Below are 18,851 nucleotides of genomic sequence, written 5' to 3'. Positions count from 1 at the left end.
CAGTATTATATATTTTTTCTCTTCTTGTTTACTCTGCTTAAATGACCCCTGCTTAAGTGAACCCTGCTTAAGTGAACCCTGCTTAAGTGACCCCTGTTTAAGTGACCCCTGCTTAAATGACCCCTGCTTAAGTGAACCCTGCTTAAATGACCCCTGCTTAAGTGACCCCTGCTTAAGTGAACCCTGCTTAAATGACCCCCTGCTTAAGTGACCCTGTTTAAAGTGACCCTGTTTAAGTGAACCCTGCTTAAGTGAACCCTGCTTAAGTGAACCCTGTTTAAGTGACCCTGTTTAAGTGAACCCTGCTTAAGTGACCCTGTTTAAGTGACCCTGTTTATGAACCCTGCTTAAGTGAACCCTGCTTAAGTGAACCCTGCTTATGAACCCTGCTTTATGAACCCTGCTTAAGTGACCCTGTTTAAGTGACCCCTGTTTAAGTGAACCCTGCTTATGAACCCTGCTTAAGTGACCCTGTTTATGACCCTGTTTAAACCCTGCTTCCCCTGCAAGCTTAAGAACCCTGCTTAAGTGAACCCTGTGAACCCTGCTTATGAACCCTGCTTACCCTGTTTAAGTGACCCTGCTTAAGTGACCCCTGTTTAAGTGAACCCTGCTTAAGTGAACCCTGCTTAAGTGAACCCTGCTTAAGTGAACCCTGCTTAAGTGAACCCTGCTTAAGTGAACCCTGCTTAAGTGACCCCTGTTTAAGTGAACCCTGCTTAAGTGACCCCTGTTTAAGTGAACCCTGTTTAAGTGAACCCTGCTTAAGTGAACCCTACTTAAGTGAACCCTGCTTAAATGACCCTTGCTTAAGTGACCCCTACTTAAGTGACCCCTGCTTAAGTAACCCCCCTTGCATGGCAGTCCTTCCAACCTCTAGAATATTATATTTCCCTGCTTTCCTGAACCTTGATTGAACACCTGCTATATGCTTCTTAATTACCACCATCTCTCACCTGTAACCCTTCCCTCCCACACACCTGCTGACAGACACCTTACTCATCCTCCTCTCTGCTTTATCTGCCTTCGCCATTATAAGCTACAGGTGTTATTTAAAATTTTAATCAGAATTCCTTCCATCCAAATGACAAAACTTTTTTCATCATTAAAAAAATTTATATGATTAATTATTGGATTTTTTTTTGAGATGATGGGTGATTAATTGGGTGAATATTTGGTTCTTGTTTTGAGTGATATGAATTTTATGGTTGAGTGGGAAGGAGGGGAAGGTAGGGGGTTGGGGGGGGGTTGTTGCTTGTTGGTGTTGTGAGGGTAAGAAAGATTACAGTAAGTGGTTCCTCTGTTATATTGTGTAATGTTATGGTGTTTGGTGTAACCTGGCGTTTGTATTATTATTATTGTTATTATTATTATTATTATTAGTTGTAGTATTGTTATTTGTATTATTATTATTATTATTATTATTATTATTATTATTATTATTATTGAAATTTAAAAAGGGACTCAATAAATAAGACAACTTAGCCCTCGTTCACGCTTGTAATCAATGTACCGTGTTGTACCGCTGCTTACCTGAGTGGCAAGTTACCTGTACCATCTAAGTGTTGACTGGCAAGACACCTTTAACGTCCCAGAGCACTGATTGACCTACTTTGTGTACGAGAGTTTGTCTATTGGTCAGATCCACTATATCATTGTTACACGATATAGTGACTTATGTAGTAACGAACATACGGGAGTTTTACGATAGAAATAGAAAACTTGATATATCGTTTGGTGATACATGAATAAAGGTTATCGTAATGTGTTAAAGTTATGTCTTAGTCTGGGACGATTTGTAGGTTCAGCGTCGTCCAGGTTCACTCGTTAAATATGACCAAAATATACTCTCTGTGGTCATAACCTGAAGGAGACTCAAGCGGCGTCCACATGCCATAAAACAGACAGTGCCAAGGCAGGAGGAGGCTAGCGCAGGTGAGTCTGGCGTTGCACTGACCATGAGTGTTTGCCGTGGATGGTATAATCTTGCTCGGTTACGTTCATCATTTGTTCAAGACGTAAACAGATGCCACAGGGAGACTCAACATTCACACAACTTCTTTGGAGGAAAATTTTTGGGGAAAAATAGTATGAAGATATAAAAGAAAATATCCATAACCAAACTGCAAGAACCCATTTCAAATATTTTTTTCCGCTAAATCAAAAATTCTTTCAACGGCGCGTCTACGCATTCCCGACTTCCAGGAATGTGTAGATGCGCTCTTTACACACATATAGATATAATACATTTGTTTTGCTTGGTCCACGAAATAAACTGACAGACATTAGAGTTTCGTTATTATTTCTGTTGTCATAAGTAACATCATCATTGCTTAGTATTTCTCGTGTGTCAACTAAACCCCCTTACACCACACCGCCTGCATTATGACCCCTCGCTGTCAGGTCCCGGCCAGAGGTAATATACTTCGTTCCGCCACGCACCTCTGTCTGGTCACCCTCCACCTACTTGAAAATTATTGAATGAATTAGCATCGAAAAAAATAATTAAAAGTTTACTAAATGTTGCCGTTGACGTTTATAATTATCATGAAATAAAGATCAAAGTAATATTTCTATGTTAGAATAATGTAGTGTTTCTTATGCCATGTTTACCGCCACCGTCACAAACACCATTTACGTGTGTGTGTGTGTGTGTGTGTGTGTGTGTGTGTGTGTGTGTGTGTATAGAGTCACATGTGTGTTTTTCAGGTGTGTTTGTGGATACTTGTGTTCCTTGTGTATAAAGAAGTGTCTGTAGGGTATGTTTGGATTATCCACAAATTCCTCTAATCAACTCAAGATTATTTATCTTAAATTCTACACATTTTTAGTCTCTATTTCTTTATATATAAATTTAAAAAAATCACTGTTTTTCTCATGGATGTATTAATATTAAGAGTTAATTCCTGATTAGTAAATGCCCATCTATAGAAGCAAAAATTCCATATACAAATACTCATATCATTTAATTCTTTCAATAAATGCCCACAAAATAAATTCACTTGGGTAAAATCTTCACAGGGAGCCATCTTTAACCACTCATATATGGTATGTGTTATTTATTGAAGACCCTCATCTATTCGTTAACTTCCTTCAAGCCACTTAGGTAAATTAAACATTGTCTTAACCACATACTGAGAGCTTATTAAAGAGAAGGAAGGGAGAGAGAGGGAAGGGGAGAGGGAGGGAGTGAGGGAGAGAGGGATGGAAGGGCAAATTTCATGTTACTTCATAAATTATAATCGTGTATGACCATCCAATCTAGTTCATATTTTTTCCACCATAGTAAATCATTATTGTGGAAGAAACTAAGGTACGAGTTTATTCAGTTTATTTTAATATATATAATCTGAAATTTATTCTCTGTGTGGCTGAAGTTCTGAAATCTATTTATTGTTTTGTTAATTTATTTTTTTTTACAACATTTTTCCGCTATATTTCCGAGACTTTTTGCCTGTTGTTATTGTTATGTATTGTATTGTATTTCACCTTTGCTTTGATGGCGGGCATGTGACGTGATCTTAGTTTATGCCTCACTCCCTCCTTCCTTCCTTCCTTCACTCTCTCTCTCTCTCTCTCTCTCTCTCTCTCTCTATGTCTCTCGCTCCATCACAGTGCATATGTTTCGGCTTCAGTGTGTGTGTGTGTGTGTGTGTGTGTGTGTGTGTGTGTTTGTGTGTGTGTGTGTGTGTGTGTGTTTGTGTTTAGCTCATTCCATTCGTCTGTTTTTATATATATATAACAAATATGTAGAATAAACAGGAATGACGATAACCCCTACGACCTCTTGTCATTGTAAGTTAATCCTTAAGTGAATTGTTACTTAAATTGTGTTTGTTTTTTCTTCTAAGTGTTTTTTCTAAGTAACGTTAAGTATTGTCAGTTTGTAATTTCCCGCATGTATATTTTATTATTCGTTTACTTGTCAAAATAAAAGTGTTTAAGAATTGGTCATTTTTTTATTAAGAGTGACACAGACTTAAGAGTGACATAGACTTGAGAGTGAGATAGACTTAAGAGTGATATAGACTTGAGAGTGACAGACTTAAGAGTGACACAGACTTAGGAGTGACATAGGCTTGAGAGTGACACAGACTTGAGAGTGAGATAGACTTGAGAGTGACAGACTTAAGAGTGACACAGACTTAAGAGTGACATAGACAAGAGAGTGAGATAGACTTAAGAGTGACACAGACTTGAGAGTGAGATAGACTTAAGAGTGACATAGACTTGAGAGTGACAGACTTAAGAGTGACACAGACTTAGGAGTGACATAGGCTTGAGAGTGAGATAGACTTAAGAGTGACATAGAATTAAGAGTGACATTAACTTAAGAGTGACACAGAGTTAAGAGTGACACAGAGTTAAGAGTGACATAGACTTAAGAGTGACATTAATTTAAGAGTGACACGGACTTAAAAGTGACATATTCTTGAGAGTGACATAGACTTAAGAGTGACATTAACTTAAGAGTGACACAGACTTAAGAGTGACATAGAGTTAAGAGTGACATAGACTTAAGAGTGACATTGACTTAAGAGTGATACAAACTTAAGAGTGACATAGACTTAAGCGTGTAATAAACTTAAGAGTGGTACAGACTTAAGAGTGGCACAGACTTAAGAGTGACATAGACTTGAGAGTGACATAGACTTAAGAGTGACATTGACTTAAGAGTGACACAGATTTAAGAGTGACACAGACTTAAGAGTGACATAGACTTAAGATGAACACAGACTTAAGAGTGACATAGACTTGAGAGTGAGATAGACTTGAGAGTGAGATAGACTTGAGAGTGACGTAGACTTAAGAGTGACACACACACAAGAGTGACACAGACTTAAAAGTGACACAGTCTTAAGAGTGACACCGACTTAAGAGTGACACAGATTTACTTAAGAGTGAATCAATCAGGTCAATGTGAGTGAGTCGGAGTAGGAAAACATGGTGTGTGTGTGTGTGTGTGTGTGTGTGTGTGTGTGTGTGTGTGTGTGTGTGGTCATAATCGCTACATCATTCCATTATTCTTATCTTATCTTCCCCCAAAATCATCATTGTGTACTCTGCTCTTCGTATCTTAAATGTTATCTTCCTGGCATTTTAAGTGAATTGTTTGTTAAAGCATTTTTGTTAGATATATAATTAGCATCGGTAAAGGTTTCACATTTCAGCTGAATCAAAGCTTAACATTATTGTTTGTTATTAATTTCCTTAACTTAAAGCATCAGGGTTTAAGAATTTATTATGATTGTTATAATGTGTTGTATGCAATATGTTAACTATTGAATGTTACGATTGAATGTTATATTGCTTAAGTGAATAGACCTCGGAGATTGGCACCGCCCGTTTTAATGTTTGCTGTTGTTATACTTCGTCAGGGTGTTCCTCAGCGGCGCCGGCTCCGACAAGAGCATCGGCGGCGCCTCCAACAACAACAGCAGCAGGACGAGACGCGGGTTCTTAGGACGAGTCAAACGACGACGCACCAGGTCGACCAAGGGAGGTGGAGAGGAGGCGGCCCTCACTCACCCTCATACAAACGCCCACGCCCGCGTCGTCACCACTGCTCTCTACGGGGACTACTCCAACAGTATCGCTAAGGACCATCTCGCTAAGGTAAGGAAGAGATAGAGTTCCTCATCTTATCTCCCCTTCAGGTGTCAAGTTAGGAATCGACTCTGTGTCACCGGGGAAAGTTGGTACTGTTCTGTTTCTGCCTCACCTCCCTAACTATCACTCAATGTGTCTGTCTCAGCTCACCTTTTTAATAGTAATCCCGCTACTGGATGTTAACACCGTGTTAACTGATGCCTCCCAAACCATTTCTGGCTGCCAGGTAAACTAGCTACCTGGCCAATCACTTTGATGTATATATGTATATGTGTGTGTAAAATATTGTTTAAGTAGTAGGTCGTAACTCCCTTGTGTATGGTGTCGCCTCTGGGCTCAATAAGATTTTCTGGTATTAGTTACATATAATATCAAAAGTAGCGTCAACAGTGATCTCAGTTACCCTCCATCACGTTCTACACTCGCTAAGCCAGCCTTAATCCATCCCCTCTATGCCTTACCTACAAATCCCCTTCACTAGTGCGTTTACAGGGGCTCGTCAGATTTTGTGCAGTGTGATACTCCTGTGTTTGTTTACATTCGACATGAAGAAACTCGTAATAGTAAACACAATATGGAATCAAAGTAAAACAATATCAAAACAAATATCTCAATGTAATGTTTATATGATGAGCCCGTGTAAATGCACAAGTGAAGGGGACTGTAAATACTCAGAGGATCCACTCGCCTCCACACCCCTGGCAGGAGGACAGGGCAAGTGGTGAAGGTCGTTCTCGTTATAAACTCTTGTCGTCCCACTAAACCTTTGACCATTTCATTACCTTCAGTTCACTCGTCAACAACATCTCCCTCTTTTATCACTTGTCTGTTGTTCCACACGTTTGTTCAGTTTATATTTTGTTTTCGTGGCTCTCTCTCTCTCTCGCTCTCTCTCTCTCTCTCTTATATCCTAATTTCTGGATCTCTCTATTTCCTTTACTCACTTCTTATATCTCTTCTTTATCGTATTAGTTTATCTTTTTAATTTTATTTTCTAATATTTAGTTACTGTTTTAGTTTATCTTTTCGTCGGGCCATTTAATAGAGGTCAAAGGTCGGAGAATGTTTGACCTCTTTAATTAATTTTACCTGTCTAGGATACCTGAGAATAATTACATCACGAAACAAAAGTATATTCGACTCGAAATTGCCAAGGTGTAGTGAAGCTGTGAAGTCTTATACAATGTTCAGAGTTCTCAAATAGGTTATCCAATCTGCTATTAATTATCATGAAGAACCTTTATTAATTGAAACGCTTCAGAGTCACTTATGTGTTGAGTTCCATTTTGTTTCAGTTTGTATCGTTTTGTTTAGTTTTTTAGTGAATTCTTTATAGGTGATAGACAAAGAAACAGCTTTTAAGGTCGTGATACACCTGAGTGATGCGTTAATCACACCTGAACAGATGATCTTGTATTAACATAGATAACTTCAACTTTCTATTCAGAGGGAAAACTCTAAAGTTAAATTTCATCTTAATTATCTTTCTCAATTTATCTATTCAGTTTATAGACTACCCTGGGTATTCGTTCGTCTACACCTGTGTGATTTGTCTACACCTGTGTGATTTGTCTACACCTGTGTGATTTGTCTGCACCTGTGTGACTTGTCTACACCTGTGACTCGTCTACACCTGTGTGATTTGTCTACACCTGTGTGATTTGTCTACACCTGTGTGATTCGTCTACACCTGTGTGACTCGTCTACACCTGTGTGACTTGTCTACACCTGTGTGATTCGTCTACACCTGTGTGATTTGTCTACACCTGTGTGACTCGTCTACACCTGTGTGATTTGTCTACACCTGGCTCATTTCATACCTGTACTTGAATGTTCTTGTTATATTATTTCTGTATATAAAACCATATCTAATTGCTTACCTTGTGTTTTTTTTCCTCACCGTGTGGTCTTGCCTCCGTGGGACACCTGTCTACTCACCTCAGAACGACACGATTCGGCTGACAGTGGACGGAGTCGGGGAGGAGATAAAGGAGGCTGGGCCAGGGGACTTCTCTAGCGCCGAGGATCTCCACAACCTGAACATTGGCTGGCGAGACTTTAACAACGACAACAACACCTACAGGAGGAACACTAATGCTAATACTAACAGGTAAGTGGTGGTGGTGGTGGTGGTGTAATATGGTGGTGAAAGTGGTGTTATTAGTGGTGGAAGGTGGTGGTGGTGGAAGTTGGTGATGGTGGTAGATGATGGTAATAGTGGTGGTGGTGAAAGTGGTGTTATTAGTGGTGGAAAGTGGTGGTGGTGGAAGGTGGTGAAAGTGGTAGTGTTAATGGTGTTGGTGAAAGTGGTGGATGGTTGTGAAATTGGTAGCGTTAGTGTTGGAGGTGGTGATTGTGGTTTGGAGTGGCCTACATTAATTTTATAGTTACCTGTGTTGAAATCTGGTTGAGTTTGTAGTGTAAGTGTGTGTGTGTGTGTGTGTGTGTGTGTGTGTGTGTGTGTTCTCTTTCAAAATTATGTGCCTCCAGCCAGTGTCAGCTACGAGGTGACACTTTTCCAGAATGTTATACATTACACTACACCTGCCAACAATTAGCAACACCTCCTCTGTGTCACCCAAGGCCCTTAAGTTGAGTGTATGTATTTGTATGTGATAATGTAAAGGATTCTGTTCGTTGTTAAAACTGATGACAATGTTTCTTCTACCTCGTCAGCGCCTACAGCCCCAACCTCGCGGGCGTGGGTACAAACAGAGCTCAGGAGGAGATCATCAGAGCCCTGAAGATCCTGCTCAGCCGCCAGGAGCGTGAAGACGCCGAGAAGAAGCGCCTCAATGAATGGCGAGTCATTGCCATCGCCGTCGACCGCATCCTGTTCTGGATCTTCTTCATCGTCACCACCGTCAGCTCGGTGGTGTTCCTCGTCATCCTGCCGCTAGTGAAGCGGTCAGAATATGTCCGTAACACCTGAGGTCCCCCACACGCGACCCGCGGTGCACCTTTGTAGTGTTGCTGTGCCATCACCCTACTCCCAACCGCGGTTGTAGCAGACCGCGAGTTACTACCTTCCCTCCAGGTGGACCCTGAGCTGTCTTTGTCTTGGTCTGGGCCGCGCCCCGCCACGCTCGTCCTATTCAACACTGGTAGAATGTTCACACTCTTCACCTTAGACTTAGTTTCTAGTGAATCCTCTTGCCGTCAGGTACGAGACCTCTTCCATCTGACTCTTTCTTAGACGTTAACATGGAGAGCGGACGGAACAACAAGAGGAAACACGAAGGTCCCATTGAAGAGTTTGATGGTGCAAGTTGAGTAGATAAGAGTTTAACCGTTCTACCATGCATGAAAGCACATTTTTGGTCGGGGGCGGCATTGCAGGCCGTGGTTGTTGGTGTGTCCACTCTGTGATAATGGCTTCCAAGTCCCCCACGACTGTCGTCATGTTGCGGTAACAGGTAGAACAAGATCGGTGCTTTCTTTGCCTTTCCACGGGCCATACCTAGCGTAGTATTGTGGGCACTCGACATGAGAACTCTCCCGTTTACGTATCTAAGTCTCATTTGTTGTTGAATGCCGAGAAAAACTATTTAATTGTATAAAGAGATGAACCTTATTATAAGTTACTATTATTGTTGTTTGACATCTCCAGTGATGATCTTGAGAAGCAGAAAGGACTGCTGGGATTTGTCCAGGACGTCCAAGGACGGACAGGCTCGATAATTCGTGGATCAGAGGCCACCTTGGCCCAGGACATGACGTCAGCTAAGCCTTACACTTTGATATGTACGTCGAGGAAGTCTCAAGTCTCTTGTCCCCACTGTTGATCAAGGGCCGTGGGTGGTCCGTTTACATGTTTATAAGCCTTAAAATATGTTGTATATGGAATTATCTATTATAGTTTAGATAGATCTCAAAACATATATATAAAATATATAAATATATATATATATATATACATATATATATTACCCTCCCTTAGAACCTTCAACTGGATTAGTAGGAAAAAACATTGTTGTCATTTGCACAAATTTCCTGGAGCCGTTAGGTTAGGAGTCGTCCAAACTATAGTTAAGTGAAGCTTCATCCGGCTTGTTTGATCGTCTCTCTCTCTTTCTCTCTCTCTCTCAAAACACGAGTAAGTCCATTATATAATTGGTATCCTCTCTATCAATATGTTGACTACGTAAAAACTAATGATATATATGTATATATTCCAGAAACTTCTGGAACAGACATTCGAGTCTTTAATTAACACACTGAATCAATTTACTGAACCCTCATTCCCCACCCCCTCCTCTTCACGTCTCCATCCCTCCTCTTTACGTCCCCATCCCTCCTCTTCACGTCCCCATCCCTCCTCTTCACGTCCCCATCCCTCCTCTTCACGTCCCCACCCCTTCTCTTCACGTCTCCATCCCTCCTCTTTACGTCCCCATCCTCCTCTTCACGTCCCCATCCCTCCTCTTCACGTCCCCACCCCTTCTCTTCCGTCCTATCCCTCCTCTCACGTCCCCATCCCTCCTCTTCACGTCCCCACCCTTCTCTTCACGTCCCTACCCCTTCTCTTCACGTCCCTATCCCTCCTCTTCACGTCCCCACCCCTCCTCTTCACGTCCTCACCCCTCCTCTTCACGTCCTCCCCATCCCTCCTCTTCACGTCCCCATCCATCCTCTTCACGTCCCCATCCCTCCTCTTCACGTCCCCATCCCTCCCCACCACTTCTATCAGAGGATTAGTCCCTCCAACCTCCTCCTCCAAGTTCCTTGAGGCAATAATAATCTGAAGCGACTAGCAGAACCACTGGTGTACAGAGGGAGGAGTCCTTCCATTACCACTAATGTTAATCCCAAGCCCATTAGGCCTCCGGTCCCCTCCTACCCTCTCGCGGCCCAGGTCCTCGTAGTCGCTTCAGTCTCAACATATTGACAATAATTTCGTTCTTGCTGTTGAATACGACCCCGTACTGACGGTACCCAGGGAAGTAAGTGAGATCTTGAGCATTGTGGAGAAATGTCTGTTGTTGTTGTTTTTTTTTATTGATGAGAAGAGGATTATGTTCCCTGAAGTGTTTTCGTCATAACAACATCAAGTCGGTGATGTGTTCTCTCTTTGGTAAACCGTAAATACAGAACGGCTTTGAGAAGAATTTTTTGACTATAAAGAAATAAATCTTTTAGAGAGTTCACTGTGCTGCCTCATGGCTTTTTAAAGTGTGTGCCCTCACGCCGCCCTTCACAGGTACTTTGTGAAACGTTGAAGTACCAAAAGGACCTTCATATAAATAAAGTGAACTGACAGTGGACAGAGGAAGGTAAAGAAACACTCACACTGAACTAAACTGCCGAGCTATCAAGTGCAACAATGGCCGGTAGATGTCGTCGCCATTCGCCTCGTCAGTACCTCAGCAGCGCGAGAACCAATCACTGCAGCTCGTGGTAACTTGACTAATCTTCTCGTGACTTCATGCAAGCGAAGCTACTTTTTGAAGTTGAATTTTAATGAGACCGTAGTGGCTGAGGAAGTCCATGACGTGAACTTCTGACGACCTGTACTGTCACGGATGGTTCCCCGGGAGCTCAGAGACATACAGAGGGGACAGTGCTACGGTTGCCTGAGGATAAAGCTCTTACACGTACAACAGAAGAGACTGGATGTATCATGCAGCGCCCGGAGTTTGTTGTTGAGGCGCCACGACATATAAACAAGTCGTGACGTAAATTACAGAAGTTGATCAGCAGATGGAGTCAGACCTCAGGTGCGTTAAGTCTTCAGTGGTCGAGCCTGGCTAGTAGTGGGGGGCTTCACCAACGGTTGGGTCTCACCTGAGGTTGGGTCTCATTAGAGGTTGGGTCTCACTAGAGGTTGGGTCTCACTAGAGGTTGGGTCTCACCACCTGCCAGGCTTAGGGAGTGAAATCATCTCCTCACTGTTGCTGGAGATGGACTCTCAGCTCTGGTCTTACTGACTGTTAGCTTCACCACTTGTCAAGGTCTACTTGTCATCACTGGTTGTGCTTCACCAGTAATGACAGCTGAACATCTCAAGTGGTTGAGTTCCAGCAGTAAACAGATAAGGTCTATAACACGGCTGGACAGGAAATTATCTTGTACAGTCAGTTGTCAGTTTGGCCTCAGCAGTGATCAGTGGTCGACGTTTATCAGTGGTGTTGAGGTTCCTGTCAGTTGTCACGGTCAATAAGTAAGGACAATAGTCAGACCTCAGCAGGGTCGAGTGACAGTCAGGCTTTGATGGTCAGACCATCCTTGGTGATCATCATCATCATCATCATTATCATCATTATCATCATCCTGATTCTTGAGGAATCAGCCGTGAGATTTTCTAATTCTACTACTATCTGAGTAGCTTTTCAAAACTTGTACTTTTGCATCAACAACTCGTGATGCGGTTTTCGAATAGCCGGTGAGAGAACCACGTTGACGAGGCTTTCCTTCAATGGCTAATGAGTTGGAAATCCAGTCCAGAAATATCGGTTCTTTTGTTGTGTAACTTCCAGCTGGTATGGAATTAACTAAAGTTTTTAATACATTGTAAATAAAGCTATTGTACCTCTCGCATGCACTTTTTTGAAACGTGTGTAAATTAATGACAATATTTGCATAATCTATTACATCCCATTGGCAATAATAGCCTAATCAGTGTTAGTCAGGTAACGTGGTCACAAGATCAACATACTGTACACTTACTCTAAATACCCTTTGCTAAACAGACTTGTTCTGCCTTGAAACTCTCTTTGTGAGTTGTCTTCTCTGTATGGCAGGAAATTTTAAATTGAAATATATTTTGTAGAGCACAGGAAGAGCAAGTGATGCGTACTCACTGTACAGCTCGTGGCTGTTGAGAAAGGTGCCTTTGAACCTGCTGTTGATGCAGCATCAAAACATTGTTGGTTCACTCTTACGGAGAACCTGTCAAGAGTCAATTTTTATACAAGTACTCGGCATCAGAACGCTGTGGACTGTGCTGACGGGTTCAGTTTATTGTGTCATACCACATACTGGAGCCGAGAACTTTGGGGCTCCGTTTGTCTTGTGGAACAACTGTACTTAATGCTCACAAGGATCAAGTCTGGTTAGTACATGACGTATGTAGAGTTAGTGTATCACATGCATAATTACGTGCATTGTTTTATGAGATTAACAGTCGCATAACTTAGTGGTTTAAACTGCATTCAGAGAGTGAGAGCTTTAACTGAAGAATGGAGACTAGTGAAAGTTCAAGGCAGGTTTGTTTACATATTTATTTTTGCTACTGACAGCACATCATACATGATCAATCCTGTTGTGTACTTGTCATAAGGAAAGCCTTTGGGACCGAGAACATACAGAAGACGATACATTCGCAATATACACCTGTATCACACTGGGTTTCAGGTATTAAGAAACAGGTGCTTTGAGGAGTCATATTTTGTATCACTCGTTTCGTAACTTGGAATGGGTATATGACACGCGGACACTCTACCAAGATCACTTTGTAGACTGGAGGAAAACGCCAGCATCATGGACGCTGTCAGGACAACGGTGATGAACTGTAGATATTAGTCTAACCTCACACAACCCATGTCGCTTGTTGACCACAGTTTACGGGTGATGGCAGCAGTGTAAGTCTCGGAATATTATACAATTTGCTGAAGAAATTTATTTGTTTCCAGTTCATCTCATTTCAATATTCAAGGAAGAATTTCATCTTTTATTCCATCATTGTTATTTTATTCTTTATAAATCACTGGTGATATGGTGTTGGATATTCTTAGAGTTACAAGTCCTCATCATCTAAGATATTTGATATGTATTACCCCCTTTTCCCTCTACATGTGGTTTCTGTAGAATAAAAGGGAAATTATTTAGAGAATGAGGCACAAACATTCATAAATGCCATTTGTTTCTGTCAAGTGTTGAAACAGCACAGCCGTAGTGAATCACCTTTTACACAAAGGACATTATTTATCTTTAATATCACCAAGACGATATTTTCTTTTAACGGAAAAAATCCTCAGTGACACTCTGTTACCAGGTTTGTTTTTAGTGAGCGAAAAATAACAATAAATTCACTCCTTCACAGCTTCAGCTATCAATCTGTACATAACCCGCATCACGCCCTAGCTGACTGCCCCTGGAGCCACACATCGTTCACTACCAGTCAGTCAGATAATGTTTCCTACTAACAGCTTCAGCACATACACGTCTGCTCAACATTTAGTGTAGGAAGCACGACTATACATTACCACACTCACGTCAAATTTAACCCACTCTCCCGTTTTCTATAAAGCTAGCGACAGTATGTAATTTCTCTCTCATGTTTCCTATAATAATGGCCACAGGAGATTGTTTCCTCTCCTGTACTGTATATGATTGATTTTGTACATTAAGTTCCACTTTTGTCATTTCCAGTACCTTGGTGTGCGGTAAATTAGCACATCCCATTTTATGTCCGTCTAGTTAATAATAACTTCCTTCAGTACAAGTTTATCCTAGAAATATCCCAGCCACTCCTCTTTACACCCTTATCTCTCTCAGTTAATTCCATATCTCAGGTTATCATATTTTTGCCCTCTTCTTTCTTCTCATTTATCAACCTTCTCTATCTTAATGGATATAGCTCCTTATCTCTTATCATTCCATTAGTAACGTCATTTACAACTGTAGAAATATACCATTGTTTACATAGCCCCCTTACCTGCCTGTACCTCACCTCTACACCACAATATATATTCAAACTCTTTAATTTCTGTAACATATATGACTCTAATTGTTCTTTATAGCTCTATTAAGTATAGCTGACTGAGTTTATATAGCTCCGATAGTGATATGTATTTCCAGTATATAAAAAGTACTTTTTACTTTCCTATTCAATTAGTTATGTTTGAAATTCATATATAATCTAGTATATACTGTATGTCTTAATATGTACACTATATCTGTTTATGTGTGGTATTGTTGTAGTTCTGATTTGTATTATGTTACTAATTATATAATATAGTGTATTATAATTACTACTATGAGTCAGGGACGAATAAAGACAGCCATTTAGTATCATAATTACCTCCATTAGTCATAAAACTCCACCTATCATCAGGTACAGTACAACAATAGGTTAATTAAAACACACACACACACGTTATCATCCTGTTCTCTTCCTTGTATGTAATTATCATGCTTACAATAAACGCAATCATTAGAATAAACTCCGAGAGCTTGAGTACAACGAAAAGTTATACTACAGTATTATGAGTAAATTAACGTAATGCAGAAACAGAAAACTATGGTGACGATGTATATTTAGTCTTATAAGTTATGGTAATAATACTCACGAGGTACAAGGACTTATAATAAAGTCCTGGATCTGAGAAAAGGGTGAAGTTGTATAATGTAATTCATATAATAATAATGTACCAAGGGGAAGCAGAAAACTTTAAAAATCTTGTATTTTTTCATTAATAAAAAAAAACGAAATGAAGTGAAATTGTTTAAAATGTTTGAAAAATTAGTGGTAAAGAAAATTCCTAACATGTAAAAATATATACTGTAAAGGCGATTATAATACTGTATATAAAAATCCCGAAATTAATCTATTATTTAGTTTAAATAGGCATACAAAATCAGAACAATTAAATTATTGTTAAAAAATTAATAAGTAACAGCATGTGACACGACCAAAGGGTAGTTGCAGCAAGTAAACAATAATTTTACCGAGTGTTGTGTTGTCATTCTTCACCAAAACATTACGAAGTGTGATCGGTAAGGCGAGAGATCCAGTGCCTCAGTATTCTTATAAGTGAACGGACGCGCTTGTCTGAGAGACTGCCCCACTCTCCCACCCCCACCCGGCCAGCGTCTGAGTACGTGAGGGTCAGGATTGAGTCCACGTAAAACAGATAAATTATTAACTACAACGGATCTCAGTTAAAAAAGGTAAGACTACAGTGCGTTATAGAAAATAATTAACAGTGAATATGCCTCTGTTTATCTGGATTTCATTCGTAAGAGGAGACTGAGTTTTTCTTTGGCGTTTGTAAATGGTTTCCAACGGTGAAAATCCGACTAAGGTGAATTAAACGTGTTGTTTTATCGGTGCAAGCCAAGAATGCTCACAGCTTTCATTATTTATTTACAATATTTACCGTTTGGAGAATTTCCTCGCATCATAAAAAAATCGTAACTTGTCCAACGTATATTATATAAGGTACTTAAGTAAATATTGTATAGTACACACCTCTCTGCATTCCGTCTTCAAGTGCCGGGGATATTAGGTTCGAATGCCAGGTCCTCAGCAGTCGCCCGTTTGTATTCACCTTTCTCGTTTGTTTTTCGTTTGTCAGTTTGTCAGGGCAATATTTCCGGCCAAGTGCTGAAGTAAACAGATGAATTTTGTATTTTTATTTTTAATTTTTTTAGTTAATGACTCAACTGTGTCATGATGGGGTGAGAAGGGCCGTTGTACAGTAGAGTTACCGCTGCGTGTTTTATGTCGAAATCAAAAGAGCATCAATTATATTCTAGTCTTAAATTATATCATAAGTTTATCAGGATAGTCCTAGGTGAAATTTCACATCGATTACCTTAAAATATGTTTGGTATAATCTGATGTTAATGAAGTGATTTAGATTTTGTCAAATTCATAATGTGTGTTGCCTATGCTATATTGGATTAATGAAAATTTTTAAGTTGGAGATAATGAAGTTACACATTTAACAATATAAATCTATGGGTTCTCAGTGTGGGATAGCATTGTTTTGACTCGGTACAGTACTCAGTGTGTAAGTGTGAGCATGATAAACGACATTACCATTACAGTCAATTAAACGTGAATCTGTTTGTTGCTGTATAATTGTTTGACACCAAATGGTTTATGTTTGATAAGATTAAAACAACACAAAATATAAACATCATTAAAACAGCGCCCAAAGATTAATATAATTTACCTTTATAGCAGGAGCTTCCGGGGCTTATATATTAGTTTACCATAAATACAAAGTTACTACATTCATACACTGTTCCATTATTTCTGGTGTATGATAAAAGAGGTATATTTATACAATGGTTCTAACTGTATGTTACACTTTACCATACATCACTGTCCTTGTTATTACATACCGAATAATACACTGTTATTAAATTCGACGCCAAAAATGTATTTCTTTCTATGTAAACTGACGAGGTAATATCACACTCATAATTCCACTGTTGTTGATATTCTTGTTGTAATTCCTTGTTATAATTGACTATATTGTGTTTGTACTTAAGAGGAGTGGCTATATCTTTTCAATAACAGTACTATATTAGTTAGTTTCTTATAGGAGTAAATATAGATCCTGTTACTTAGTCAAGAAGTAATGTTTAAAGAATTATGTAATACGTAGCTTCCCTCCCTCTATCCCTCCCTCTATCCCTCCGCTTGTCAGCTAATTTTGTTATCATATATTTATGTACACCTAAAAGTAACTTACTGAATATTGTTTTTCTTTCTTATAAAAAACCTTGTATAGTTGGCACTGTATAACTTGTATTTTGTACATAAAAGTTGGTATGTTATTCTATTTCATGAGTTCGTCTGTACGAGAGGCGCTCATTTGTTGGGATATGATGGCATAGGTAGCCAATCAGCACCCCAGAAATGAGTGTCACAAGGGGGAAAACTGTAGGGCAAGATGGACCAATGAGACACCTAATGATGCCGATTGGTTAACAATTTTATAGTCTAGTTGCCCAATAAGCATTCAAGAAATCAAATATAACAGAAAATGGGAACAACAGAGCTAATCACAGTCACAGAAAACGGTGCTACTGATTGAAGGGAAAACTATAGCATCATAATTCACACGCCACAACCTCTACACTTTTTCCCCTCCATGTTATATAGAAGTTACGGGACTGCGGACTAGTTAACCCAAGACGAAATATAGTTGATATACAAATTAGAGTGTAAGAGAAATGCTGCAGGGATACTATTATAATTTACGTGCTTCATTATTATTAAAAAAAAAAAGAGGTGAATTGTTGTTGGCGACACTAAAAAACATTGCTCTATGTCTCACGTTGTATTTAGATCAGGAGGTGAGTCACAAGTGGTTGGTGAGTGAGTCAGGATAGTCAGTGGCAGATTTTGGTCAAGATCGCCATGATTAGACTGGGTCACCGTTGGTCAGAGGCAGAGTGGGCCATAGTGGTCAAGAGGTTTGGGCCACGTTGGTCAGAGGCAGAGTGGGCCATAGTGGTCAGAGGCAGAGTGATAGAATTGGGCCACATTAATCAAGTGGTAGAGTGGGCCAGGATGGTTAATGCCAGAGTGGACCACAGTGAGCCACAGTGATGTGTGTCACAGTGGCTGGCGAGGGTCACCACTAGCAGAGTGAGGCCACAATGGTAGCCTACTATGGCTCCACCACTGGGCAGAGACTATGAGACTGACCAGAGCCACGATGAGCCACTAGACCGGCATGTGTCATAGTGCGCCATCATCGGGCCAGTGCTATTACTGGCTAGTTGTGTAGTATTTGTAACTGAAACTAATAGATATGAATAATAATTTTTGTAACTTAAAGAAATTACTTTTCATTATCCTAAAAAAAAATAATACTTTATTCACCTTTGCCTCTTGGACATACACATCACCTGTATGTCACCTGGTGTATGAACATGGTCATAGGTGTTGGTTACTAATTACCTCCCAGACTAAACCAAATACCTTGATTCTAAATATATTTCATAGACGGGGTTAAATATGAGTCTTTTTCCGCTTTGTTTATTAAATGTACATCTGCCAGCCTTCATTCACGTCCTAACTAAGAATCAAAATTAGTGACCAATTTCTTGCGTCACGCCATTAAGAATCAACATAAGTGACCAATTTCTTACATCACACCATAAATAATCAACTTAAGTAACCTATTTCTTGCGTCACACCATAAATAATCAACGTAAATGACCTATTTCTTGTGTCACTATCGATTTGTTTTGTTTGTTCACATTAAGATAATCGTCTATACTCTTCCACCAAACATTTACAAAGATCACCTACAATACTAAGATCAAACATGGACTTCAACAGTTGTAAATCATTATGTTAAGGAGAACAACTACAGGTGAATGTTGATGTTATATCACTACGTAACAACATCAAATAACATCAGAGATTATACTAAACATTATGCAAAACATCAACCGTTACATTTAAGAGAGACAGACATATGTTTACAGGTGGAGAAAAAAATTATAATGGACACTTACCTGGGCATAAACATTATTCAGGATAAAGGGGACAT

At 39.9% G+C, this 18,851-nt stretch overlaps 1 protein-coding gene and 1 long non-coding RNA gene across 2 annotated transcripts; both read left to right on the top strand.

Annotated features, from left to right (window-relative positions):
- The first annotated feature begins 3,248 nt into the window (after positions 1-3,248).
- LOC121866092 lies at positions 3,249-9,944 on the top strand. The gene is made up of 4 exons (XM_042365689.1): positions 3,249-3,313; positions 5,379-5,616; positions 7,554-7,720; positions 8,287-9,944. The coding sequence occupies exons 1-4, from the start codon at positions 3,249-3,251 to the stop codon at positions 8,540-8,542; spliced, it is 726 nt and encodes a 241-aa protein (XP_042221623.1). The 3' UTR covers positions 8,543-9,944.
- An 81-nt stretch (positions 9,945-10,025) lies between these two features.
- Positions 10,026-17,040, top strand: LOC121866091. The gene is made up of 2 exons (XR_006088887.1): positions 10,026-11,416; positions 11,451-17,040. It is a non-coding gene; the product is annotated as an uncharacterized LOC121866091 (long non-coding RNA).
- The last annotated feature ends 1,811 nt before the right edge of the window (positions 17,041-18,851 follow it).

Source organism: Homarus americanus, unplaced genomic scaffold, assembly GCF_018991925.1.
Source record: "Homarus americanus isolate GMGI-L3 unplaced genomic scaffold, GMGI_Hamer_2.0 scaffold50080, whole genome shotgun sequence".
NCBI classification, from domain to species: Eukaryota; Metazoa; Arthropoda; class Malacostraca; order Decapoda; family Nephropidae; genus Homarus; species Homarus americanus.
Note: the sequence above shows the minus strand (reverse complement) of the source record. Positions and strands in the feature narration are given on the sequence as shown.